Below are 24,490 nucleotides of genomic sequence, written 5' to 3'. Positions count from 1 at the left end.
ACTGAAATATAATTTGTGGACAGTGAAGTACACAAAATAAATTAACCTGAGTGAATGCATTTTTTTTTTGTTTTTGGCAGTGTTCCCTCCCCTCTCCTCCCGCCCCGGCAACCAACAAAGAAAGTTTCCCTCCATATATAAACCTTTCCTTGACCCTCCACAACAACGAACTAATACTATATTTGTCCTCCTGTAATTGACTTATGTCACTCAGCATAATGTCCTCCAAGTTCATCCATATTATGCGGTGTTTTGCAGACTCTATGTTATTCTTTAGTGCTGCATAGCATTCCAGTATGTGTATGTACCATTGTTTGGTCATCCACTCTTCTGCTGATGGGCATGTAGGTTGTTTCCATCTTTTTGCCACTGTAAATAGTGCTGTGATGAACATGAGTGTGCATGTATCTGTTCCTATCTTGGCTCTCACCTCTCTAGGATATATACCTAGAAATGGGATTGTTGGGTCAAATGGTATCTCCAATTCCAGCTTTCTAAGGAATCACCATATTGCTTTCCACACTGGTTGTGTCACTTCACAATCACACAAGCAGTGTAAGAGAGTCCCATTCTCTCCACACCCCACCAGCATTTGTTATATTCTGTCTCATGGAACCTTGCCATCAGTGCTGGGGTAAGACGGTATATCTCATTGTTTTGATTTACATCTCTCTCATGGTCAGTGATTGTGAGCATCTTTTCATGTATTAGCTGACCACCTGAATATCTTCCTTGGTGAAGTGTCTCTTCATGTCTTCTGCCCATTTTTCAATTGGATTGTTAATTCCTTTGGTGTTGAGGCATTGGAGTTTTCTATAAATCTTAGAGATAAGTCCCTTGCCAGATACGTAATTATCAGCAAATACGAATTTGTTGCTGATAATTCATTTTTGTCATGTGCTTTTTTCATTGTGTCAATTTCTTTGTTCCATATAATTTTCTATGCTGAGCTCGTTTTGTTTATGAATCATGTTATCACTTCCTTCATTGCTATTGTTTTAGTATTTGCTGAATTTTTAGGCTGGTCCTCTTTTATTTTGATGTGAAGGTTTATCATTTTTCTTTGAGGTTACCCTCTGATTTACAGTTTTCTTCCCAAGTTTAGAACAGTCCGTTCTATCTTATAGTTGTCTTGACTTCCCTACCATCTAGAAGTTCTGTAATGACACAGATTTTTTTTCCTTCTTTTTGGTTTGTAGTTGCCCTCATTTGTTGGTTGGTGTCTCTGGTTCCCTGTTTACAATCTTGTAGGCTTATTTACTTTGGATACTTCCATAGCTGGATTGGTTTCTGGGTTATATCATCATGTGTGTTAATGGTCAGTTGTTGTTGGTTGTTGTTGCTTCTCTGTCCAAAGGGCTCCCTTTAGCATCTCTTGTAAGATTGGTCTGGTTTTAACAAATTCCCTTAATTTCTGCTTATCTGGAAATATCCTAATTTCACCATCATATTTGAGGGACAGTTTTGCTGGTACATAATTCTTGGTTGGAAATTTTTCTCTTTCATTGTTTTATATATACCATTGCACTGTCTTCTCACCTGCATGGTTTCTGTTGAGAAATCCAAGCTTAGTCTTATTGGTTGCCCCTTGTAGGTAACTTTTCGTTTTTCCCGTGCTGCTCTCCTGATTCTTTCTTTGTCTTTGGTTTTGGTGAGTTTGATGATGATATGTCTTCGTGTTTTTCTTTTGGGTTCTATCTTGTTTGGGGTTTGTTGGACTTCCTGAATGGATATATTCTCATCTTTCATCTATCAGGGAAGTTCTCCTCCAACAAATCTTGGACAATTTTCTCAGTGGTTTCATTTTTCTCTTCCTGTTCTGGAATTCTAATGACACATAGGTTATTCCTTTTGATGGTATCCCACGTGAACCTTAGGCTTTCTTCATTTTGTTTTGAACTTTTTTTCTGATTGATCACATTCCAAAGAAGTATTCAGGTATTTGTCTTCAAGCTCATTAATTCTGTCTTCCATTGCATCAATTCTACTCCTTTGCCCTTTCAATGTGTTATCTATTTCTGACATTTTCATATTAATCTTCTGGATTTCTATCTGTAGTTTTAGAGTCATTTCTAATTTTCATTTATTTTGTCATTTTGTTCTTGTATTTTCTTCCAAAATTCTTCTAGGGTTTTGCTTATGTTTTCCTTGGTCTGTCTCTCACTCCTTTGAAGATACCTCAATATTATTCTTTTTAATTCCTTATCAGGGAATTCCAATGCTGCATCTTCCTCAGGGATGTGTTTTGGGTCTGTATTCTGGTCCCTTGTTTCACCTGCTTTTTCTTGCTTGTTTGTGTGTACTGTGATGCTCTGTTGTCTCAGAGGCATTGTGACGTTTTTGTGTTTATATTTAATTGGTGATTATATGTTGGAGTGACTTGCCTACAGTTTTTTGTTTTCTTTGCATGTTATCTATACAAATTGGGTACTGTGCTGTGCTCCTCTATTCACTAGTTGACAGCACTTATACACTCACCACCTGTCTCCTTTGTCAGCCTCTTGTATGTCCTTGCCGACCCTGGAAAACATTGCCTGTTCTTAGGTCCCTGGAGTCCGAATGAGAATGCTATCACTTTAAAATCTAAAATGGTTTCCACTTGTAAACATTCAAAATGGCTGCACCCTCGGTCACTTTAAATATCCAAAAGGGCCGCCACTTGTAAATGTTCAAAATGGCTGCACCCTGGTCACTTTAAATATTCAAAAGGGCCGCCGCTTGTAAACATTCAAAATGGCTGTGCCCTCAGTCACTTTAAATATCCAAAATGGTTGCCACATGTAAACAATCAAAATGGCTGTGCCCTTCGGACAGCAGAAAGTCCACAGCTCAGGTTGTCTCCCTCCTTGCTGTTTCCCTTCCTAGTCATAGCCCACCAGAGCAGTTGTCCCTGTAGCCCTTGGTGACTGGGACTGATCTTTAGGTCAATTCTCAGTCCCAAAACTAGGAAATATCAGGCTGTTGGTCTCGTCAGAGTGGCTGACAGTCCGCAGCTCCGACCGTCTCTGTACTCATTGTTTTTGTTCAGGTTTTTCCACTAATTGGTGCCTAATCCACTTCTGTATAGTTCCTTTCAAAGCTCAGAATTCCAGGATTATCTTCTGTATCTCTGTCAATTGGTTTTTTTTTTCTCTGTTGAAGAGGGTCTGTGTCACTTGTCTGCCTATTCCTCCATCTTACCAGAAGTCCTCACTCTGTAAACTTTCACCCAAATCACAATTTAACAAAAAAAAGAAAGAAATGCTGAGCATTTTCTTCCTTTTGTTTTTCTAACTCTGGGTCTTTGCCCATTTCATTATAATTCTTTGCTTTATCTTCTTGAGTCACCCTTTGAAATTTTCTGTTCAGCTCTTTTATTTCATCATTTCTTCCATTTGCTTCAGCTACTCTTCATTCAAGAGCAAGTTTCAGAGTCTCTTCTGACATCTATTTTGGTCTTTTCTTCCTTTCCTGTCTTTTCAACTACCTTTTGTTTTAATTTTGTATAATATTCTTGACAACATCCCACAACTCATGTGTTCTTCAGTCATTGGTGTTCAGTGCATCAAAGCTCTTCTTCAAATGATCTCTGAATTCAGTTGGGATATAATCAAGGTCATATTTTGACTCTGAGACTTGCTTTGATTTTCTTCAGCTTCAACTTGAACTTGCAAATGAGCAAATGATGGTCTGTTCTACAGTGAGTTCCTGGCCTTGTTTTGCCTGAAGGTATTGAACTTTTCCATTGCCATTTTCCACAGATGTAGTTGATTTGATTGCTGTGTATTCCATCTGGTGAGGTCTGTGTACAGCTGCTGTTTATGTTGTTGAAAAAAGGTATTTGTACTGAATAAGTCATTGGTCTTGCATAATTCTGTCATGCAATCTGTGGCGTCATGCCTTTCACCCAGAAGCATCCAGTTACTGATGCTTCTTTGTTTCCAAAGTTCGCATTCCAATCACCAGTAATAATCAGTACATCTTCAATGCTTGTTTGGTCAATTTCAGACTGCAGAAGTTGGTAAAAAATCTTCCATTTGTTTTTGGCTTTAGTAGTTGGTGCATAACTATGAGTAATAGCAGTATCGACTGGGCTCCTTTGGAGCATATGGACATTATCCTATCACTGATAGCATTGTACTAAATAATGGATCTTGAAATGTCCTTTTTGACAATGAGTGTGACACCATTCCTCTTCAATTTGTCATTTCTGGCATAGTAGACCTTATGATTATCTGATTCAAAATGTTCAGTAATGGTAGCTGGGCACCATTCATTTCTTCTAGTTTCATGGCAAAGCAGGCAGTTGTTCATAGAGGCAGTTAGCCACACAAGTCCATTTCCTATTCCTGACTGTCTTTTTTCCAGGCACATAGTGACCAATTGTTGTGCATTGGATGACTGTTTGCAAGCTTTTAAGACCCCAATCATTACACAACAAACTATGAGGTAGAAAAGAAGTACTAAACATGTTAACAGGGCAATTAACTGGGATGTCCCATGAAACCATGACCCTAATCCTCCAAACCAAGGAAACAAATCCCATAAAGTGTTTGGTTGTATGTAAGCAGCCTTAGCAGCTACTCTTTTGTTTTGTTTTTGTTATTGTTATAAATATATCTCGTACAATTGCAATTCAAGTTTTTCCAAATGTACAGCTTATTGACAGCAATTACAGTAATCAATTGCAACCTTACTTTTAATCAATGTGATTTTTCCATCACCATAAAGTGAAGTTCAGTTCCCTTGGTGACTGCTGATAAACTTTATTCTCCATACGTTTGCCTTTTCTTGTATTTTTATATAAATATGATTATATAATATTTGTCCTTTTGTGATTTACTTCACTCAGCGTAATGACTTCAAGCTCCATCCATATTGTAGCATTTATGAAGACTTCATTCCTCTTACTGGCTGAGAAGTATTCCAGTGCATTTACCACATTTTGTTTATCCATTCATCTAACGATAGACATTTAGGTTCTTTTCTACCTTTTGGCTATTGTAAATAGTGCTACAATGAACATTGGTATACAAGTATCTGAGTCTCTGCTGTCAAGTCTTTGGGTATATACAGTGAAATCTGAGAGCCAGGACTTGACGAGACTGCCTTGTTTTTCCAGGTCTCACAAATTTTCTACCTTTGACAAGGTTCAGTCTTTCCAGTTTTCTTTTATTCCTGTTAGTGGAAAGTCAAGTTTTCTTTCTCTGCCTAGTTTCTACCTTAAATAATTTCCAGCTTTTGCAGGTTTTACTAAATCTAAGAATGGAATTACTGGATCATATGGTAATTGTATTTTTAGTTTTGAGGAATTGCAACATTGTTTACCACAATGGCTGTACCATTTTGCATATCCACTAGCATTGCATAATGGTTCCATTTTCCTCCACATCCTCACCAGCATTTGCTGTTTTCTGGGGTTTACTTGTTGTTGTTGTTGTTGTTGTTTTCTTTTAGCCATCCTAGTGGGAATGAAATGGTATCTCATTGTGGTTTTGATTTGCATCTCTAATTGTTAATGACATTGAGCATCTTTTCATGTATTTGGTGCCATTTGAATGTCCTCTTCTGTGAAATATTTGCTCAAGTCTTTTGCCCATTTTATGATTGGGTTGTCTTTTTGTTAAGTTGTTGAAGTTTTATATATATATTTTGGTTGTTAGTTCTTGTTGGATATTTAGTTGCTAAAAATTTCCTCCTAGTTTGTAGCTTGTTTTTTCACATTTTTGATGTAAACTAAAGTCTCATTTATTTGTTTTGTCTTTTGCTATTATATTAGATAATTTCTTGTTATAAAGCTAGGCCTGACAGCATTGCCCTTGCATTTTCTTCTAAGAGTTTTATGGTTTTAGTTTTCATGTATAGGTGCTTAATCCATTTTGAATTTTTTTTGGTGTATGGTATGAGGCATGGATCTTGTTTCATTTTTCTGTATTTGGAAATCCAATTTTCCCAGCATCATTTTTTGGAGAAACTCTTCTTTGCCCATGAAATGCATTTAGTTAGCACCCTTGGCAAAAATCAGTTGACCATAGATGCATGTGTTTATTTCTGGAGTCATAATTCCAAATATCATTGGTTTATATGGCTGTTTTTATACCATTATCAGGCCTTTTTGGTTACTGTAGCTGTATAAATATGTTTTAAAATCAAGAAGTGTAAGTCCTCCTACTTTGTTCTTCTCTTTCAACATTGGTTTAACTATTCAAGCCCTCCTGCCATTCCATATAAAGTTGAGGATTGGTTTTACCATTTCTGTAAAGAAAGCTGTTGAAATTTTGTTTGTGAAGTTGAGAATTTTTGATGGCAGAAGTTTATATAGTTTTAAATTTTTTCTTTGGTATCACTTAGTACTCTGGAGGATGATTTTTGGTTGGTTCTGGACAAATAGTAAGACAACAGAGAAAGAAGAGAAGTGAGAGTATTTGCAAGATACTTTGTGAATTCAAGAAGCACTTATTGAGCACTTCCTGTGTGCCGCTGTTGAAGAGACTAGATTTTTATGTGGCAATGGATACACAGTGAGTTGAGTGTCAGATAAATGCATACAAGAAAATAACATATTTGATAAATATGTAATATATTAATTATTTAATATAATATATTGAGCATTATTTTATATATTCATTCACTTTTAGAACCACCATATTGTTCCATTGTGAGTTAATTATCAAGCTTGTACTATATAAATCAGTGGTTTGTAACTAGAAATATTTTCAGTTGTCACCATGACTAACAATGTACTACTGACATGTAATATCTATGCACTATATTAAACATCTGGCAGTGCTTGGGACAACAAAGAACTGTACCACCAGAATGCCAATAAAACCCCCATTGAAAAACCCTGGTATAGATAATAATGTGGAACTACAATGGTTTTGTATCATTTGTTCACTCAAAATATTTACTCTAGGATCTGTAAGCCAAAAATTGTGAAGAAGGTCCTTTAACATCAAGCTCAATTTGTATATTCCCTTTCTGACAAACTATAGTTTACTTGTTTGTGAGGTCTTCAGTTTATTCAAACCAGTCATTGCCTTCACCATAATTCTAAAAAAAAAAAATTCATTCTTTTACATTTCAGAGCTTTTTACTACTAGTCAAAAATGGAATGATTGCTGTAATTACATTTGGTATTTCCACTTTCTTATATGATAAGGCAAACTTAAGATGAGTTTAATGTTTCCCAAATCCCAGAAGTAGATATGTTTTATCTGATAGTGGAGATGCCATTGCATCTTTTGAATTAATATGTAAGTCTGACAATTATATAAATGAAAAAAAATTATTTAAATAATTTTATTTGTTAAAATAACTTCTAACAATATAATAAAAGCTAAGACATTAACCAAAGCTAACAAAATGCAGAGATAACTTAACTATGTTTAAATAATATAATAGAAGTTTGAAGAATTTCTCATGTCAGGTAGCCTTGAGAAACAAAAACAGAATAGCTCAGATTATTTTTGCATCTAGCATTTTAACTATACTTGAGACTTAAACTTGTTTATCAAGTTTGTGGGAATGGGTAGTAGAAGAAGAGGTAGGAGGTACTTTTAGTGGGGGAAAAAAATTAACTCTAATGTACTAACTTCAACAGATAAAAGTGGAGCCTGTTGTTCCAGCCCCCAGTCCAGTTATCCCCAGATTGACTCTCAGAGTTGGTGCTGGCCAAGACAAGATGTAAGTATGAAAGTTTTGAATCAGGGTGGAACAAATTATACTTAACCTTTTCTACCCTTTTCCAATGGAGTTAGAACTCTGCAGACTTTTTTCAGGTATGAAGATGAAGAATCCAGTTTTATTTTGAGAATTCTTCGTTTTTTAAATTTCTCTTCATTTCTTTCTTAGAATTAATGCTTTGTACTTTAACAAAAAGAACATTTTTTATTTTCTCTCTTCCTTTTTTCAAAAGCTTAGCATATGACATTGTTTCTGTATATAATATTGAATATTTACATATTTCTACATACAGTATTCTATATTGTTTTTAAGGTCATGATTATATGAAAAGTAAGAAACTGTGTATTGAATGGACTAACTGCCATATTGTATCCAGGTGGATGTAATGTTATACCTTCTCAAGTATGTAGTCACTATTACAATGACAGAAAAAGAAGATTCTGCTCTTGCTCAGAGAACAGATGGCTTTGTTTTGTACAAAAAAACAAAGATACTGCCAAAGGTTTGGTAAAACTGTATATAATGTTTAATAACGTCTGTCTTAATTGTCCCTTTTTTCAAGAGAGAATGGGAAATATAAACCCCATGTTTACTGTTTTTGTATTCTTAATTTTCACTGAGTCATATCATCACATACTTATTTAAAGTAAATTAATTGTGTACTTTTCTTTTATTCATTCCTTGGGGGGAGCATTAAGGCTTATAGGGCTCTTACATGATCCTAGTAAAATAAAGAAACATGGATTTTTTTTTTTGTAAATCATATTGAAAAGTATTCTCCTTGTTCTAAAATCATGCTATATACATCATTTAAATGAATTTCACAGGCTAAAACTACAAGTATTGTTCCCCCAGTAAGCCTAAAATTGCAATCCTTTACATTGCACGCAATCACACATTATATAGGAAATAGGATTGTAAAGCATCAAATTCCCATTGAATGTTCAGCCATAAAAATGAGAGTAGAACTCATTAATTTAATAATAGGCATGGTAGAGAACAGAAAATCTGGCTTGTGTTCTCAGTGGTCCATTTTCTGTTAAAATTTTTATTTTATACTGCTGCTTTTTTCAACTCCAAATAGAGTGCAAGGAAAACGTCCAGTATGATTACGATGAATGATAGTATACAGGCAAACAAGGTCTTCTAGGAGAGTGTATATTCTTCTGAAGATTAAGATGGTTCATATTTTTCTTATCTAAATCATCTGGATATTCTCTGTATTAACTCTTTTTTGTTGTGTCAGTAGAGATCTAGACAGTGTGTAGTAGTACTGTTGACAAGTTTAGAAAATGTAACAAAAATCTTTTTAAACAAGCTATCTGGTGTATCTAGTGCCCTCTCTATAACCTACAAAATTTTTTAATAATATCCTCATCCCTCAATCCAGTGAAAGATAGAGCACTAGTTGGCAAGTAGACCTAATGGAAAAAAACTATTCATACCATCCTTGGAAATTCTGTATAGGGGTTCATTTCACTAAGGGGAAAATGTTCTTATTTGTCCTTCAACAAATACTTTTCTCCCACCAATTCATATACCTAATTTCTCAGTAACTCAATAACTCATTATTTAATCTTTGATCCCACACCAAAGTTTGGCTTGCTCACTCCTTTTAGAGAAATAAAGTTTGTACAAAGGCATTGGTGTTTATTTTCATCTCATTTGCCCTAAAGCATCTTTCAGTCATTCTCTGGGTATTTATTCTATTTTTCTCTTCTCAGTAAATAAATCACTCATACACCTCAGCTATTGCAAAGTGTAGGAAATGGACCATTACTACTCTAGAACAAAAAATCCAATATTAGGGAAATTATAATACCCAGACACACTAGACAAATTGCCCTTGAGAGTATAATTTTATATAATATGTAAACTTTTAGGTAAATAACTTCCATTCATATAAAGGATTAATCATCTGACCAAAGGCAAATATATGGAAATCCTTGCTTGAATGAAGAGATAAGTGAAATATACTGAATTTTACATTAAAATAAGAAAAACAGGCCCAAGTCCTACATAGGCATACCCTGAAGATACCACAGTTTTGTTTCCAGACCACCACAATAAAGCAAGTCATGTGACTTTTTTGCTTTCCCAGAGCATATAAAAATTATTTTCATTATACTGTAGTCTATTAAGTGTGCAATGTAGCATTATGAAAAAGTTTGAAATATTGTGAGAATTACCAAAATGTGACACAGAAACAAGAAGTGAGCATATGCCATTGGAAAAATGACACCAGTAGATTTGCTCAATGCAGGGTTGCCACAGACCTTCAACTTGGGAGTAACACAGTCTCTGCAAAGCACAGTAAAAGGAGGTATGCTTGTGTTAGTAGAATTGTATATAAAATGTAAGTTAACCAGTAAAGTGCAGTTTTGTCTTGTTAATCTAAATCAAACAACACCCACTGGCCAAATCCAGCCCTCTGCCTGTTTTTATATGACCCACAAGTTAAAAATGGTTTTTACTGTTGAAAAAAAATTAAGAATAATATTTCATAAGAGGTGAAAATGATGTGGAATTCACACTTCAGTAATCTTTTATGATTGTAGCATAAGGTACATTGCTTATTTCATGGCAATAGTAATGGAGCAAAAGAAAAAAAAAAATGAAACTCACTGCCATTGAGTCGGATCCAACTCATGGCAACCCCTCCTTGAGTTTCCGAAGCGATATCACTAAGGAAGTAGATTGCCCAACCTTCCTTCCGAGGAGTGGCTGGTGGGTTTGAACCACCAGCCTCTGGTTAGCAGTCAGATACCTTAAGCACTATGTTAAGCAGTAAATAGATTAATGTAAATGTGCCCTTAGTTCAGTTTGTATATACATAGGGTGTACTAATAATCTTCCAAAGTAAAAATAATGAGCAGACTAGGATTTATAAGGGAGAGGCTTCTTATTGCCATTGAATCAAACTCAACTAATAGCAACCCTATAGAACAGAATATAACTGTATCATAGGGTTTCCAAGGCTGTAATCTTTGTGGAAGCAGACTGCCACATCTTTCTCCCCAGAGTAGCTGGTGAATTCAAACCACTGACCTTTTGATTGGCAACCAAAAAGTCTAAGGGGGTTGTTTATTGCTGAAGAACAGGCACAGAATAGTCTTTTGAAATTATGGGTGAGGGGAAAGGTTTTACAGGGTTCAAATTAAACCCTCTTGCCAAAGATCTTTATGACAATATTTAATTTCTCAGCCTTTTTAAATAAAGAATTATGTTTTCTGCCCTTGATTCAGGAAAGTACTTTGAGTTCAGATTGTTCTCTGTTATTTCTTGAAGCAAGACAGAGCTAACTTGTTTTTCCCTGATACAATGTTCCAAAGGGGTCTGTGTTGAGTTCAGTACTTCCACCTTATAATGTTAAAATTCAAGGTGATTTTGCAAGGACTTCAAATTCGTTTAACATGTCCCCAACTAATGGATATCCAGAGTTCCTTGTAGTCTATATTGAAGATAGAACTAAAATGCTAACCCTGAAATTACAGTCTCAACACGTACAACATTTGTTAGATTGTGTGAATGGGAAGAAACAACACATTCAAGCAAATTGCTAAAATATTTGAGTCCAGCCTAACAATCAGTTATGGAGCTCTGGTAGTGTAAACTGCACCTACAGTTTTTCTTAAGTTTAAATCTGTGGCTGTATTTATAAAGCTCAGATTCTGTTAAAGGAGCTCCTCATGAAAAAGATAATTTTGAATATTGATAAAGTATTAAGAAATGTGTGATATGCATGTAAATAAAGATTTGGGGTACACAGTGATGGCAAGGAAAGGAACAAACATTCTTCCCTCTCACACTTCTGAAATGTCTCCTTTAATGCTGTCTCTTAACTATGACTAGGCATGAAGTTTCTGTCCTTTTCTCCGTCGCCTTATGTTAACTTCCCCTTGGGAGGAATGGTTCACGTGCTTAGCTATATCATTTATTCTGGTAGATGAGGTTACTATATTGGAAAGATTGTGAACTGATCCTTCTACTCTCAAGAAGTTCCTGACCTCATGTGAGTTAAACATTTACCTCAAGTAGACACACGCCCTGGAGAGAACAATCATGGGAGAAGGAAGGGCTGCTTATGCACAGGGAGATAGCTCAGGGTGCAGAAGAGTATGAAGGGATGGACACTGGGAGGAGGTAACTATGGGGAGGAAGTGGGAGGGGAGCTGCTGCATTGTAAATTTTGGTCAATGACATGAGACAAAGTATATGTGAACTGCTGTATGAAAAGTGAATTTACTCTGTAAATCTTCACCCAAATCCTAAAAAAAAAAAAAAAAAAGAACAAGGGAAAAAAAAGAAGAAAAAAAAAAGAAGTTCCTGACCTTATGAGGTCTGCAGAGTAGGGGTAATTAATTGGGCTTCTCAAAACCTTTGGTAATGATTGGTCATTTTTTCCAATTAATATCAAATAATATGTTTGAGAAATAACATAGAAGTCACTTGTTATGCCATTCAGAGAATAATACTGTTATCAGTGATAATTCTAAACTCCCTCTTAACTGAGAGACCACAATAGATACTCTGTTTTAGAGATTTAACCCTTTTATCAAAATATGCATATTATGCTAAGATATTTTTCAATTACTTCTTTACTTTTTTGCACATATAATTTTATTTCTGCTAATATTTTCATTTCCAGTGGCAACACCCAGGCTAAGCCCACTGCCATCAAGTCAATTCTAATTCATAGTGACCCTGTAGGAAAGAGTAGAACTGCCCCATAGGGTTTCCAATGCTATAAATCTTTATGGAACCAGACATCCACAACTTTCTTTCATGGAACAGCTGGTGGGTTCAAAATTCTGGCCTTTTGGGTAGCAGCTGAGTACTTTAACCACTGAGTGACCAGGGCTCCTTATAGCAACACATCTATAAGTATTAAAAGATTTCTTACAATTCAGGAAGTTTATTATTCAACAGTAGTCTGATAGCAGAGACACTGAAAATTTGATGCCTTTTTTTTTTCAGGTTTTTGTTGGAGTTTAAAGAATTTAGCTTATGTAGGGCACTTTTTAATAGTTTTGATTTTAAAATTATTTATATATTTTATGAAAGTAGGAACTAAAGCTTTACTTTTCAAATTTGAAAGACATGAAGTGCTTAATCTTTAAAAACATAAAATATCTAGATATATTTGTTTCCTTTGTGTGACACAAACTTTTTGTTATTAATGCTTTATGAGGGTGCAACTAAAAGTAGAAAATAACCATGAACAATTACAAAAATAATCATATAAAATATTTTTAAAGAAAATAAGCATTTTATATTTTAAAATTTAGTCAGATTTAATCAAAAGACATTTATTTAACATGGCGAAATGTATAGTGGTGTTTTAGTGGTAAGTTCTTTAGAGAAATAATACCAAAAAGGAAAAACCAAACTCAATGCCATTGAGTCGATCCCCACTCAAAGCAACTCCTCCGTGGGTTTCTGAGGCAGTTTCACTACAGCAGTAGATTGCCCAGTCTTCCTTCTGAGGAGTGACTGGTGGGTTTGAACCACCAGCCTTCTGGTTAGCAGTCAAATGTGTTAGGAACTTTGCCACCAGAGCTCCCTAGAGAAGTAATGCCAAATGTTTGTTTCTCATTTTCTGAATCTTCCTTTCTGTATTTGAAATGTTTTTATTTGTGTATAACGTTTTTTTTCCAGTCTAGAAGAATTTATGCTACTTTAAAGAGAGAACATGCAGTTAAGTTACTAGAAAATAGACATAGGAGACTAAGACCAAGGAAAGGAAGAAAAGCAAATGAACTTAATATAACTTAGTAGAGTTGTCATGATTGAATTTCAAATATGATTCTAGCTTCCTGGCAATGGGGATCTAGGTTGATAGGGTTCTTAGTGCTCTAAGTCTCTGGTGAAGCTCTGTCATAGCATCCATGATCAGTCCACATCAAATACCCCAGTTGGCTAGCCTGGTTCACCTGCCCTCTGACGTAGGAGAAATGGCAAGTTCCAGAAGAAAAGAGGGCTCTCTTAATTAGAATAAGGCACGCCAAAACAAATTCTGACTCATAGCAGCCCTATAGGACAGAATAGAACTGCCCCCACAAGGTTCCCAAGGCTATAAATCTTTACGGAAGCAGACTGCCACATCTTTCTTCACGGAGCAGCTGGTGAGTTCCAACTGCTGACTTTTGGTTCACTGCAGAGCGCTTTAGCCACTGCACCACCAGGGCTTCTGAATAAGCGATGAGTGACAGGCAAAAATATATTTTAGTTAGGAAAAGGCAGTCAGATTTAATAATTTTATGGAAATATGCTAAAAAGGCAGGGCAAAGAAACTTTATGGTTGAAAAGAAAAATAGAAGTGAAGTTCAGAAACATTTCTGAGCTTCATTCTGCCTTTGACAGGCTTGGAAGACCTTTTGCTTTTCTGTTTAATTTGTTCTCTTTCCAATAAAACTGTCTGATTTTGATTTTTCAAAAAAATTGGAGAGTTTAGTTCTCTTTGTTTTGCCCTAGTTAACTTTTTCATGAAACTGAAATACTTTATAGGTATTTTGCCAATGTTGGAAGCAAAATAACAGCAATAATAACAAAAAAATCTTAAGAATTATTTATGTTTAAAATTTATGGAAAATAACTTATATTTAATGTTAATGAGAGATACTAAGCTTACAGAAGAAATTTCCTAGCAACTGAACAATCAGAATAAAAGTTTCAAGTTGTATACGTTATTCTTGCTAGTTTATTGTACATATAAATTCAACAAACTCAAATCCATATAACTCAGTTGTAATTCAGAGCCACTTCCCAGAGGAAGCAGACAGTAAACAAATTTCTTATTTGGATCTTCAACCTTTTTCTGATGTATCCAGATAGGGAGTTTCTGACCTTTTTATGTAACTCTCTTAATTTTACTGACCTAAAATTATGATGAAGTCTTTACACTTAATGTTCCCCCCTGCCATATTATAGTTTGTTCGTTGATACCAAAGATGCATTATGTTCTAGGAAACAAAATAGTATACTGTCAGAAAAGCTGGCTTCAGGTTTTAGGAAATGCTTTTACTACACAGTAAAACAAGTAGAAAGATTATAATCAAAGCATTTCTATCTTACTTGTAAACAATTACAGTAATTCTTACATGGATGCCACATTAGAAGACTTGGGAAAATTTACTGAATTCCATTCTAATGCAATTAGAGCTAATTTTGTTCTTTAAATGAATAAAAGGTCAGCTAGTAAATCTAGCTTATCTTGAGTCCAGACTTCAATAAATTGTTTTATTTAATTTGTTGTAAAAGATCTTATCCTTAATGGGTCTAGGTCTTATTAGTTCACTTAGGTTTTAAAATATTTATGACCACCTTTTGAGATATGATTTGAATGATAGTTGGAAAGTTTCCCTCTGTAGTTTATCAAGACCCAACATCACTAATTGAGTGAATATAGGAACGAACTTAAGATTTGTTATCTAGAAAAAGCTGATGTGAATTTCTGTAATTTAGATGTTCTTTAACTTGTGATAGGCAGAGATAATTTAGCTATATTATAATAACCTTTTAGATACTATCTATCTGATTATAATTTCCCTTAAAGATCAAACTACTCACACTTTTGGTATTTAAAAAGAATATGTACCTATTGATGGAAACATTTCAGCACTCTTATTATTACTAACAACAACAACACATTTAAATTCTTTGTATTCTGTTATTTCTTGACATTTCTTGGGGCTGTAATATTAGAATACTTCCATAAAAGACTTTAATGTGTAGTGTAACAGTGCTTCTTCTCTACTTCCACTCTAGCATTTGCAGCTTATGAAGTGGATATTCTTGTCCTTGCAGGAATTCAGTGATTTAGAATATTGATAACCTTTTGTGAATATGTGTGTCAAAGTCTTAGCACATGGGTTGAAGGGTATGTCACCATGTATGACCCCTGTCTATTTGGATTTACTCTTTATGTTTAAAGGTTCCAAAATTAAATCTACCCTTATCCTCACATTCTGTCCTCCAGGCTCCAAAAAAGAGTACAGCATTCCTCCCTGTTTTTATGATCACCTCCAACTTATGTTTTGAAGATCAATTCTCCTTGTCATTCCTACCTTACCTACCCCCTCTGGAACTCTCTTTACTCTGTTCTCTCCTCTTTATCTCCTTCCTTTTTCCCCTGTCTTTCCTTCCACCTTGAATTTTCCCATCCTAAACCTTCTCACCTTCACTTCTACATGAGAGACAGTCTTACAACTTCCTCTTCTCATTAAACTTCTCAAAACATTCTTTATATGCACTATCTTCCACTTTCTTTTACCACTAAACCCACTGGTTTCTGCCTTAGAAATTATTCTCAAGCTTCTTGTTCTTGTTGTTTTTGTTACCTGCAATCAAGTTGGCCCCAACTCATGGCAGCCCATGCACACTAGAATGGCACACTACTAAAACTGCACCATCCCCAAGATCAATTATACGTAACTGTTCTGATCGATGGGGTTGTCATTGGCTAATTTTCGGAACTGGATCACCAGAACTTTCTCCCTAGTTCGGAACCAGATCACCAGAACTTTCTCCCTAGTCTGTCGTAGTCTGTAAGCTCTGGTGAAACCTATTCAACATCATAACTAGGACCAGTTGCCATTGATTGGATTCTGATCCAGGATGACCCCACATATGTCACAATAGATCTGTGCACCAGAGGATTTTCAATGGCTGATTTTTTCAGAACTAGATCACCTAACCTTTTTTCTGAGGAACTTCTGGGTGGATACAAACTTCCAACCTTTAGGTTATCAGCCAAGCATGTTAATCTTTTGTACTACCCACAGACTTTACCCCTTAGGTAATACCTCCCCATTTCTCTGTCTCACCTGCCTCTTATAACTACTACAAAACTTTGCTCTCTATGCATTTGCCTCTTCTAGGTATATAAGTGGGATCATATATTTCTCCAGTTGTGACTGACTACTTCACTTTGCGCAATTTTTCAATGTCATAACATGTATAAGAACTTTTCTCTTTATGGCTGAATAGTATTCAGTTGTATGTGTATATCACATATATTCATCTGTTGGTGAATACTTGGGTTGTTTTCTTTTGGCTGTTATTAATATTGCTGCAGTGTAACACTGGTGTACAAGTATCTGAGTTTGCTGAGTGTTATTGCTGGGTTGTGTAGTGTTTCTATTTTTAAATTTTTAAGGAACTGCGTAACTGCTATACCATTTTACATTCCAATCACCTATGGATGGGGGTTCTAGTTTTCCTGCATCCTCAACAACACTTAACTGTTTTCCATTTTTCTGATAATAGCCATCCTAGTGAGTGTGACTACCACTTGTCTGTCAGTTTGTCATACTGTGATGGCTAGCATGTTGCTATGAGGCTGGAGGTTATGACACTGGTATTACAAATACCAGCAGGGTCGCCTGTGGTGGACAGGTTTCAGTGGAGCTTCCAGATTAAGACTGACTGGGTAAAAGGATGGGGCCATTCATTTCTGAAAAAGTTGGTCACTGAAAACCTTATTAATAGCAGTGAAACACTGTCTGATATATTACTGGAAAACTTTATGAATAACTGTGAAACATTGTCTACAGTGCTGGAAGATGAGCCACTCAGGTTGGAAGGCACTCAAAATGTGACTGGGGAAGAGCTGCCTCCTGAAAATATAGTTGACCTTAATGACATGAATGAAATAAAGCTTTGGGACCTTAATTTGCTGATGGAGCACAACTCAAAATGGGACATAACAGCTGCAAACATCTGTTAATAATCAGAATGTGGAATGTTTGAAGGATGAATCTAGGAAAACTGGAAGTTGTGAAAAATGAAATGGAATACATAAAGATCGATGTCCTAGACATTAGTGAGCTGAAATGGATTGCTTTTGGCCATTTTGAATCAGATAATCATATGATCTACTATGCCAGAAATAACAAATTGAAGAGGAGTAGTACCACATTCATCATGAAAAACATTTCAAGATCTGTTCTGAAGTACATTGCTGTCAGTGAAAGGGTAATATACATATACCTACAAAGTTGTTAATTCTACTATTCAAATTTATGTACCAACCACTAAAGCCAAAGATGAAGAAACTGAAGATTTTTTACCAACTTCTGCAGTCTAAAATTGACCAAATATGCAATGAAGATGTATTGATTATTACTGATGATTGGAAAACAGAAGTTGGAAATGAAGAATCATCGGTAGTTGGAAAATATGACCTTGATGATAGAAATGACAATGGAGATCGTGTGATAGAATTTTGCAAGACCAAAGACTTACTCATTGCAAATACTTTCTTTCAACAACATAAACAGCAGCTATACATATGGACCTTGCCAGATAGAATATGATCGAATCAACACCTGTGGAAAGAATCATTGGAGAAGCTCAATATCTTCAGTCAAAAGAAGGCCAGGAGCTGACTGTGGAAGACCATCAATTGCTCTTATACAAGTTCAAGTTGAACTGAAGAAAATTAAAACAATTCAACAATAGCCAAAATACAATCTTGATTATATCCCACCTGAATTTACAGACCATCTGAACAATAGATTTAATGCATTGGACACCAGTGACTGAAGACCAGACGAGTTGTGGAATGACATCAGGAACATCACGCAAGAAGAGAGCAAATGGTCATTAAGAAAACAGGAAAGGAAGAAAAGACCAAAATGTGTATCAGAAAAGACCCAGAAACTTGCTCTTGAACACTGAATAGCTAAAGCAAATGGAAGAAATAATGAAAAGATCTGAACAGATTTCAAAGAGCAACTTGAGAACACAAAGTAGAGTATTATAATGACATGTGCAAAGACTTGGACTTAGGAAAACAGAAGGGAAGAACATAGTCAGCATTTCTTAAGAAATTCCGTTTTTCAGAACTAGATCACCTAACTTTCTTCTGAGGTACCTCTGGGTGGATACAAACTTCCAACTTTAGGTTATCAGCCAAGCATGTTAATCTTTTGTACTACCCACAGACTTTACCCGTTAGGTAATACCTCCCTATTTTGTACTATCCACAGACTACCCCTTAGTAATACCTCCCCATTTCTCCGTCTCACCTGCCCCTCATAACTGCTACAAAACCTTGCTTCTTCTGAAAGAACTAAAGAAACAATTCAAGCCGCCAGTTGGAATATTGAAGGGTTCTATGGGAAAAATATTGAACGATGCAAGTAGCATCAAAAGAAGATGGAAGGGATACACAGAGTCACTGTACCAAAAAAAATTGGTCGACACTCAGCCATTTCAAGAGGTAGCATATGATCAAGAACCAGTGGTGTTGAAGGAAGCAGTTCAGGCTGCATGCACTAAAAGCATTGCCAAAAATCAAGGCTCCAGAAATTAATGGGTTACCAATTGAGATGTTTCAGCAAACGGATGCAGTGCTAGAGATGCTTACTTATTTATGCCAAGAAATTTCTAAGAGAGGTGCCTGGCCAACTGACTGGAAGAGATTGATATTTTTGGCCATTGCAAAGAAAGGTAATCCAATAGAATGTGGAAATTACTGAACAATATTATTAATATCACATGCAAGTAAAATTTTGCTCAAGATAATAAAAAACAGTTGCGGCAGTACATTGACAGAGAAATTTAAGAAATTCAAGCTGGGTTTAAAAGAGGATGGGAAACACAGGATATCTTTGCTGATGTTAGATGGATCCTGGCTGAAAGCAAAGAGTATCAGAAAGATGTTTCCTGTGTTTTATTGAGTATGCAAAGGCATTTTACTGTGTGCATCATAACAAATTATGGATAATGTTGCAATGAATAGGAATTCTAGAACACTTAATTGTGCTCATGAGGAACCTGTACATACACCAGGAGGCTGTCGTTCAAACAGAACAAGGGAATACTGAATGGCATAAAATCAGGAAGGGTATGTACGCATAAGGGTTGTATCCTTTCACTGTGCTATTCAATCTGTATGCTGAGAAAATAATCTGGGAAGCTGAACTGAATGAAGGAGAATGTGACATCAGGATTGGAGAAGGACTTATTAACAACCTGTGATATGCATATGACACAGACTTGCTTACTGAAAGTGAAGATGACTTGAAACACTTACTGATGAAGATCAAAGATTACAGACTTCAGTATGGATTACACTTCAATATAAAGAAAACAAAAATCCTCACAACTGGACCAATAAGCAACATCATGATTAACGGACAAAAGATTGGAGTTGTTAGGGTTGTTGGATCCACAACTAACACCCATAGAAGCAGCAGTTAAGATGCAAAAAGGACGTGGGGATGGCATCTTCTGACCTCCTCTAACTTCACAAGTAGGAGACAGAATCACCATCAGCAGCCCAAGACTTATTCCTATGAGGCCACACATACTACCACCAACTCTGAAACAAGCTGTCCCTCCCATGGCACTCACTACTTCTCTGCTGGGTTTGATACTTGGTTGCAACGGCCACATAAAACTCACAGACAACACTCAAGATTATGGGGTTTTTTTAGGGAAGTAACAGGCTGCAGTTCAGGATCATGAACACTCAGGATACAATTCTTCAATCAGGACAGTCTCTCCTCTGCTATGCCTTCAGGCAGACCTCCCTTAGCCTCTTGGCCTGGCTTTTGTCCGGCTCAGGCAAGTGTTACAAAGCTCTTTTAGCTCTGCCAGTAGGTACACCGAAGTGCATCCCACTATGAGCAAGTCTTCTGCCCAAAGGTACTCAGCTTTCTCACTTCATGGGCCAGCAAGCCCACAGCTCTATCTTACCTCTTGGTTTCTCTGCGGTCATTTCAGCTGGTTGTCTCTGCCGTTTCTCTGCAAGGGAGGTCCAGCGCAGGGATCTCAGGTCCAAGGACTCACTCCACTCCCCCTCACCTCTCTCTTATCTCTTGGTGGCAGTGAAATCCCCCTTTCTGCCTCTAGGAAGGCTCCTTTTAAGCCAAGCAGAATGACAAACCTAACCAATCTCCACATTAGAGTTCCATACATCTTATTTGCATGGTCCCATCCAGTAATCACAGAGACTGGTTAGAAAAGCCATACCAAGTAATTCACTGCACCACACAAGATATCAGACTTCATATACCAAAAAACCAAACTCACTGCCATTGAGTCAATTTGACTCATAGTGACCCCTCTTTGAGTTTCTGAGGTGATATCTCTATGGAAGTAGATTGCCCAGTCCTCCTTCCGAGAAGTGGCTAGTGGGTTTGAACTGCTAGCTTTCTGGTTAGCAGTCAAATGCCCTAGGCACTACACCACCAGAGCTCCCAGACTTTGTAGAAACAAACAAACAAACAAAAAAACGCACTGTCGTCAAGTCAGTTTTGATCATAGAGACCCCTCCTTGGGTTTCTGAGGTGGTATCACTACGGAAGTAGATTGCCCAACCTTCCTTCTAGGGAGTGGCTAGTGGGTTTGAACTGCCATCCTTCTGGTTAGCAGTCAAGTGCCTTAGGCACTATGCTACCAGACTTCATACAGCACTGGGCAAATCTGCTGCAAAAGACCTTTTTAAAGTTAAGAAGCAAAGATGTCTCTTTGAAGACTAAGGTGTACCTAACCCAAGCCATGGTGCTTTTCATCACCTCATATGCATATGAAAGCTGGACAGTGAATAAGGAAGACTGAAGAAGAGTTGATGCCTTTGAATTACAGTGCTGGCAAAGAATACTGAAAATACCATGGACTGCCAGAAGAACTAACAAATAAAGTCTTGGAAGAAGTGCAGCCAGAATGCTCCTTAGAATTGAGAATGGCCAGACTTCATCTCATCTACTTTGGTCATGTTGTCAGAGGGACCATTTCCAGGAGAAGGATATCATGCTTGGTAAAGTAGATGGCCAGCAAAAAAGGGGAAGACCCTCAACAAGATAGATTGACAGTGACTGCAACAATGGGCTCAAGCATACCAAAGATTATGAGGGTGGCACAGGACTGAGCAGTATTCTGTTGTACATAGGGTCGCTGTGAGTCAGAGCCGACTCCACGGCACCTAACAACAACAACTCTCATTGCCATCGAGTGGGATCTGAGTCATAGTGACCTCTCCTTGGGTTTCCGAGGCGGTATCACTATGGAAGTAGATTGCCCAACCTTCCAAGGAATGGGCTGATGGGTTTGAACCACCATCCTTCTGGTTAGCAGTCAAATGCCTTAGGCACTATGCCACCAGAGTTCCTAATAACAACAGTGGGTGAAGTGATATCTCATTGTGGTTTTGGTTTGCTTTTGTCAGATCTAACTCGGAGTCGCTGGGTGATACAAACAGTTAAGCATTTGTCTGCTAACTGAAAGGTTGGTGGTTCACATCCACCCAGGGGCATCTGGGAAGAAAGACCTGGTGATCAACTTTCAAAAGGTCGTAGCCTTCGAAAACCCTATCGAGCACAGTTTTACTATGGAAAAACTTGGGGTTTCTATGAATGAGGAAGGCTCAACAGTAACTGATATGGTTTGGTTTGGTTTATGAGACTAATGATGTTGAGCTTCTTTTCATGTACTTATTGGCTATTTAGGAACTCTGGTGGCATAGTGCCTAAGGCATTTGACTGCTAACCAGAAGGCTGGTGGTTCAAACCCATCAGCCACTCCTGGGAAGGAAGGTTGGGCAATCTGCTTCCGTAGTGATACTGCCTTGGCAACCCAAGGAGGGGTCGCTATGAGTAGGGGCCGACTCAACAGCACATAACAACAACAATGCCTCCGAAACCCAAGGAGGGGTCACTATGACTCAGATATGACATGATGGCAGTGAGTTTGTTTTCTATTGGCTATTTGTATGCCTTCTTTGGTAAAATGTCTATTCCTTTGCTTATTTTTTAATTGGTTTATTTGCCTTTTTGTTGTTAAGTTGTAGGAGTTTTTTGGTTTTAGGGTTCTTTTTTTTTATGTATTCTGAATATTAATCCCTTATCAGATATATAGGAGCTCTGGTAGTGTAGTGCCTAAAACATTGGACTGCTAACCAGAAAGCTGGTGGTTCTAACCCACCAGCCACTTCTCGGAAGGAAGGTTGGGCAATCTACTTTCGTAGAGATACTGCCTCAGAAACCCAAGGAGGGGTCGTTATGAGTCGTGACTGACTTAATGGCAGTGAATTTGGTTTTTGGTTTTTGGTATCAGATATATGGTTGCCAAATACACCTCCCAATCTGTAGATTGTCTTTTCACTTTGTTGATAAAGCCCTTTGATGCACAGAAGCTTTTAATTTTGATGAAGTCCATTTATCTATTTTGTCATTTGTTGTTTGTGCTTTTGGTGTCATATCTAAAACTCCATTGTTAAAAACTAGGCCCTGAAGCATTACTCTCCAAGTTTTATTTTAGGAGTTTTATGGTTTTAGTTCTTACATTAAGTTCTTTGATCCATTTTGAGTTAATTTCTGTATTTGATGTGAGGTCTGAGTGCAATTTCATTCTTTCGCATATGACATTCCAGTTGTCGTAGCACCATTTGTTAAAGAGAATATTCTTTTTTTTTTTTTTTTACAGTTTAGAAAGGTCAGTTTATTAGGAATCATTTATTCAACAAACATCATCATTATGAGCCCAGTACTGTGCTAAGCACCTTTGATTCACTATGTCATTCTATTAATAAGTCAGCTTCTTCCAAATGGGAAGGGCCGTATTAATGGACACTGGGTAAATCTGTTTCTTTTAAAAAGAAATCCATTAATACTGTTGTCTCACTGTGTTTTCTAACAGATTTTTAAAGTGAAGAAAAAAGAAGCAAAGTCCTAGCTCTGGAGGTGTTTTGCAGGGTAGGAGGGAGTTGGTATTAACTCTGTAAGGGGCCTGATTGGTGAGGATGAGCCCTGTGTGGCTGCCCTCCTGACACCCTTATCCCCATGAAGGAGTAGAAAGAGGCTCCATGCTACTGGGGTCTACCTGGAGAACCTTTGGGCCTAGAAGTGGGGTTTCTAGATCGTTTACCTCTCTGGGTAGCCAGGATGGGTGTGCTCATGAAGGTCAGTTTCATCTTGTGAGGTGGAGAGTAGAATCCCTTCCACCTGGCTAGAGCACCCATCAAGAGGTCACAGGCCAGAAAGACTGTTACCACCTCATATACCCTTCTCAGCACAGAAGCAGCCTTGATTGGGCTCAATCAACAGGGTTGTGGTAGGAATGGGAGCATAGTGTGGCCCTGCTTGGGAATGTGTAGCTCCATATTCTGGCTTCTGAGCTAGACTTCTTTTTTTTTTTTTTTTTCATTGTGATATGGGTGAAGATTTACAGAGCAAATTCACTTTCCATACAGCAGTTCACATACACTCTGTTTCATAACATTGACCACAATTTACCACAATGCAACAGCTCCCCTCCCATTTCCTCCCAATAATTATCTCTTCCCTGTGTCCATCCCTCCATGCCCTCCTGCCCCCTGAGCTATCTCCTGGTGCATAAGCAGCCCTTCTTTCTCCCATGATTGTTCTCTCCAAGGAGTGTATCTACCTTAGGTAAATGTTCAACTCATGTGCCTGTCTTTTGCTTGGCTGGAAGCCACAGGTATGGGTTCAATTCCAGACCTGAAGGGCAGCTAGGGGCCATAGTCTCAGTGGTTCCACCAGGATCTATCGGACCAGCAAACCTGGTCTGCCCTCTCCCCCCCACCTTTTTTTTTCTCCAAATGATTTTGAGTTTTGTCCACATGTTCTCCCTCTCTATCCAGGATCTCTTACATAGATCCCCTTCCAAGTGGTTGACATTGGTAGCCGGGCACCATCTAGTCCTTCTGGTCTCATAGTCATATAGGCTGCAGACTGGATGGTGTACCAGTCGCCAGGACTGATTGTATCCATGAATTTTTGGTTTTCTTCATTCTTCTTTGCTCTGGATGAGGAGAGACCCATCGTTGCATCTAGATGGCAGCTTGCTAGCTTTTAAG

General features: G+C 37.2%; 1 protein-coding gene across 1 annotated transcript in view; it reads left to right on the top strand.

Moving 5' to 3' along the window:
- Window positions 1–24,490, top strand: part of TAF3 (TATA-box binding protein associated factor 3) — a 345,098-nt gene that overhangs the window by 263,857 nt on the left and 56,751 nt on the right. Inside the window, exon 4 of the mRNA XM_007935445.2 lies at window positions 7,583–7,665. Within this exon, the coding sequence (XP_007933636.1) occupies window positions 7,583–7,665 (83 nt within the window). The remainder of the gene's footprint in view (window positions 1–7,582; window positions 7,666–24,490) is intronic.

This window comes from Orycteropus afer, unplaced genomic scaffold (assembly GCF_000298275.1).
Source record: "Orycteropus afer afer isolate SDZICR_OR568_19922 unplaced genomic scaffold, OryAfe1.0 scaffold00028, whole genome shotgun sequence".
NCBI lineage: Eukaryota > Metazoa > Chordata > Mammalia > Tubulidentata > Orycteropodidae > Orycteropus > Orycteropus afer.
Note: the sequence above shows the minus strand (reverse complement) of the source record. Positions and strands in the feature narration are given on the sequence as shown.